The sequence below is a fragment of the Propithecus coquereli genome, unplaced genomic scaffold (genome assembly GCF_000956105.1).
Source record: "Propithecus coquereli isolate 6110/MARCELLA unplaced genomic scaffold, Pcoq_1.0 Scaffold53, whole genome shotgun sequence".
NCBI lineage: Eukaryota > Metazoa > Chordata > Mammalia > Primates > Indriidae > Propithecus > Propithecus coquereli.
This window is the reverse complement of record NW_012151174.1, coordinates 3961618-3964832: the sequence shown is the minus strand read 5'-3', so window position 1 is coordinate 3964832 and position 3215 is coordinate 3961618. Positions and strand designations below refer to the sequence as shown.

Sequence of the window (3215 nt, the reverse complement as noted above, 5' to 3'; positions counted from 1 at the left end):
GTCCATCTGCTCTGGAGATGATAAAGAGTAGGACACTCTCACGTGAGAGCTAGGAGCTGAGCTATCAACGTAGAAGCCATTTCCAGGAAGCATTAACACCTAAAGAGAGTTTATGGAAAATGTGTAATGTATCAGTGAAGAAAAACTAAAACATAATATAGGTAAACCTAATCTCAGAGTGGGGAAGGATGCTTTAAGTATAAAAGCAGTTAAAGAAATCAATAGACAAAAAATTTATATTAAAAGTGTGTATGTCATACAATAAATAACACTAAACATACAGAAACAGGAAAAATGTTTACAATAAATATGACAAATGCCATCTCTTGTTGATATATAAGGAATTCACAGAAAGTGAGAAGAAAAACACTCAAATTCTAGCTTTAATGTGCAAAGGACAGCTCATCAAAGAAACAGAAATAGTAATAAATGCAAACAAATGTTTAACTAGAAAAGTAATATTGATTCAAACAATGAGATACCATTTTTAGGTAATCAAGTTTGAAAGTGAGTTTTAAGCTGGGACCTGAAAGGTAAGTGTTGGCCAGGCAAAAAGTGGGGAACAGTACTCGAGGGAGAAGATACAGCATATAATGGCCCTGAGATGGGAAGAAAATCGGTGCAAAGAACTGAAAGGAGGTAAATAATTTAATGCAAAAAGTGCACGAATAAAAATATCAAGTAAGCGCGTGAAGGCGTGGTGGGAACAGCGCTGTTCTTGGTGACCACCGCGGCAGAGGCAGCTCGCTGACTGCAAACCCCAGGTCCTCTTCCTCCTGGGCACAAAGGTGTGCTCATTCCCTGGCTCTTTCTAGTTGTGTGTGGCCGCATGAGAGGCTTCTGTCCCACGGATGTGAGCTGAGGTCGCATGTGCTACTTCTAGGCCTGGCTCACACAGATCTTCCCGTGTGAGATCTACAAGAGCTCTTCCCGTTCTGCAGCGATCTTGGAGTCCGTGTGCTGAAGACTCAACGGCAACGAGATGGAAGGACCCAGGCTCTCTGGATCGCTGGTGGAGCAGAGTTGCCTGCAGGTCTCATCTTTGAATTTTATGTGAGTCAGAAATAAACTTGCATTCTGTTAAGTCTCTGACATTTTACAGTTTATCTTTTATGACGGCATTAGCTAGCACAATGATGACCTCCGAAAGCATTAAGCAGCTGCTGCTGTTACACAGTATAACTCTGGGCACCGGCAGTGTAAACCAGAGGAGTCGGGAGGGAAATGATCTGGGGAAAAGATCCGCAGGCAGAAGGTGGGTTCTCTGTCCTCATTAACAATGAGATGAAAGCCATCATTTCTCCCCATATGGTGGAAGGGTTTTGGGATGTACTAGAAGAAGGAACTGCGAGAGGAGGAGGGGGTGGTAATAATCTCGTTGCAAGATGAACAAGATCTGGGCTAAGGCGCTGTGACGAAGGTGGAGACTATGTGGACAAGGCAAAGGCAGGTGAGACAGGACATAAGGAGTAAATGCCGGGAACTGAGCAAAGCACAGTGAAACACGGAGTCTGCAGCTCAGCACCCAGCTCAGAGATGCTCACGGAGAGCCACTTACCGAATGTTTTTGACGATAATGCCAGTGACAGAAAAGCAAGGAAGGTATCAACTCGATTAGTTTTACTAAAATGCATTTATAAAATAGGGTAGTTAAATATTTCTGAAGTACCTACTGCGTGCTGGGACTAGGATTAGAACGATTAACAAGTCATCAGTCCTGCCCTCAAGGGAGGTGGCTGGCGAGGACGACGACTTTCCCCAGGTGTAGGGCGAGGGCTGCAGTCCAGGCAGCCGTCTCCAGATCTGCCTTCCGAGCACCTGTGTCCCGGCCACTAGCACCGCACTTTGCCCCCGTCCACCCAATCTGTTCTTTAGTACTTGGTGCTTCAAGACACGTGATTCCAGAAACACATCTGAGTGTTTACAAACATTGACAGACATGATAATGGAATTAATGGAGAAGGCAAAATTTATTTGCCTGGAAAGCGACACAGAAAAATATTTAGCATTTTCAGTTTAATCAATGCCCCCAAATGAAGTCTAAGTAGACTTATAATTTTATAAATACAAAAGGAAGAAAAAAGAAACCTAGAAACATTCTCATGGGCTAATTCTAAGTGAAAAAATCAGGAAACAAACTTTTCTGTGTAATTTTAACCATGTGAAATAATTGCACAGCCATAGCACTAGAACACATACAAGCTCTTCAAGAAATTATACCACAAACGGTCACAAATCTGGGTGGTTGAAAATATTTTTCGTTGTGCTTTATGCATTTTTCAAATTTCCTACGATGAGTATACTTTACTTTCATAATCAGGAAAAAAAATCCCTCCATTTTAAACACTACTGGCTAATACTCACTGAGCATTTTCTAAGTACTCTGCACATATTACACCATTTAATCACCACAGCACCCCCATGAGAAAGGGGTCCTCACTGTCTCTATTTCACAGATGAAGCACCAGGAGGGTGACTTGCCCAAAGCCGCACACCAGGCAGGCCGGGGGCTGGGATTCCAGCCCAAGGAGGTGGGCAGCAGGGACTGCTCTTGGCCACTATGCTAATGACGGCATTTCCGTTAAGTTAGACCAGATGAATAATTATGTAACCCGAAAACCTGTTACGATTTTAATAATGCGATAACACATCTAATATCAGAACATTATGAGTTCAGTGATGGGCAGCAAAAAACATCTCTTTCCATTTCCATTCAAGTAAAACATGACTTTAAGAAAAAGCGTAACTTTTCTTCAGGCTTCCCCATCCCTCACCTCCCAATTTTACCTCTTTCTTAATGGCTTTTTCTCCAATCAGTTGTTTTACATCAGAAATGCCTTTAATTTTAATCCATAAAAACATTCCAGCAGTAGGAACGTGCCATTCTGCCAAATCTGCAAACAAAAGCAGAGAACAAATGTCTTCTGAAGGAAAGATTTTGGGTGGTATCAAGACGTTAAACAGCGTAATGTAGTAATTATCAACGAAGGTTTCCAAAAAATTACTTCAGTGATAGTATTTTAAAAACTGTCATTTTTAAGAGCCCTGAAAATTGATGTTCACTGTTTTATTTCCGAGTCAGTGTGGGTGGGGGAGGGGGTGAGAGGTGGGCAGACTGGCTGCTCCTGTGCGCACATTCGCACATTCGCAATGGACTCAGCCTGGGGGCAGTGCAGGAAATGCAGAGCCTCCCTCCCCTCCCTTAGCTGGAGCCC

The 3215-nt window shown here is 42.9% G+C and overlaps 1 protein-coding gene across 1 annotated transcript in view; it reads right to left on the bottom strand.

Moving 5' to 3' along the window:
- The window catches only part of LOC105820504 (kynurenine/alpha-aminoadipate aminotransferase, mitochondrial-like), a 24455-nt gene that overhangs the window by 11326 nt on the left and 9914 nt on the right, over positions 1 to 3215 (bottom strand). The window contains exons 3-4 of the mRNA XM_012656987.1: positions 2788 to 2894; positions 43 to 99 (exon numbers count right to left, since the gene is read on the bottom strand). Of these exons, the coding sequence (XP_012512441.1) occupies positions 43 to 99; positions 2788 to 2894 (164 nt within the window). The remainder of the gene's footprint in view (positions 1 to 42; positions 100 to 2787; positions 2895 to 3215) is intronic.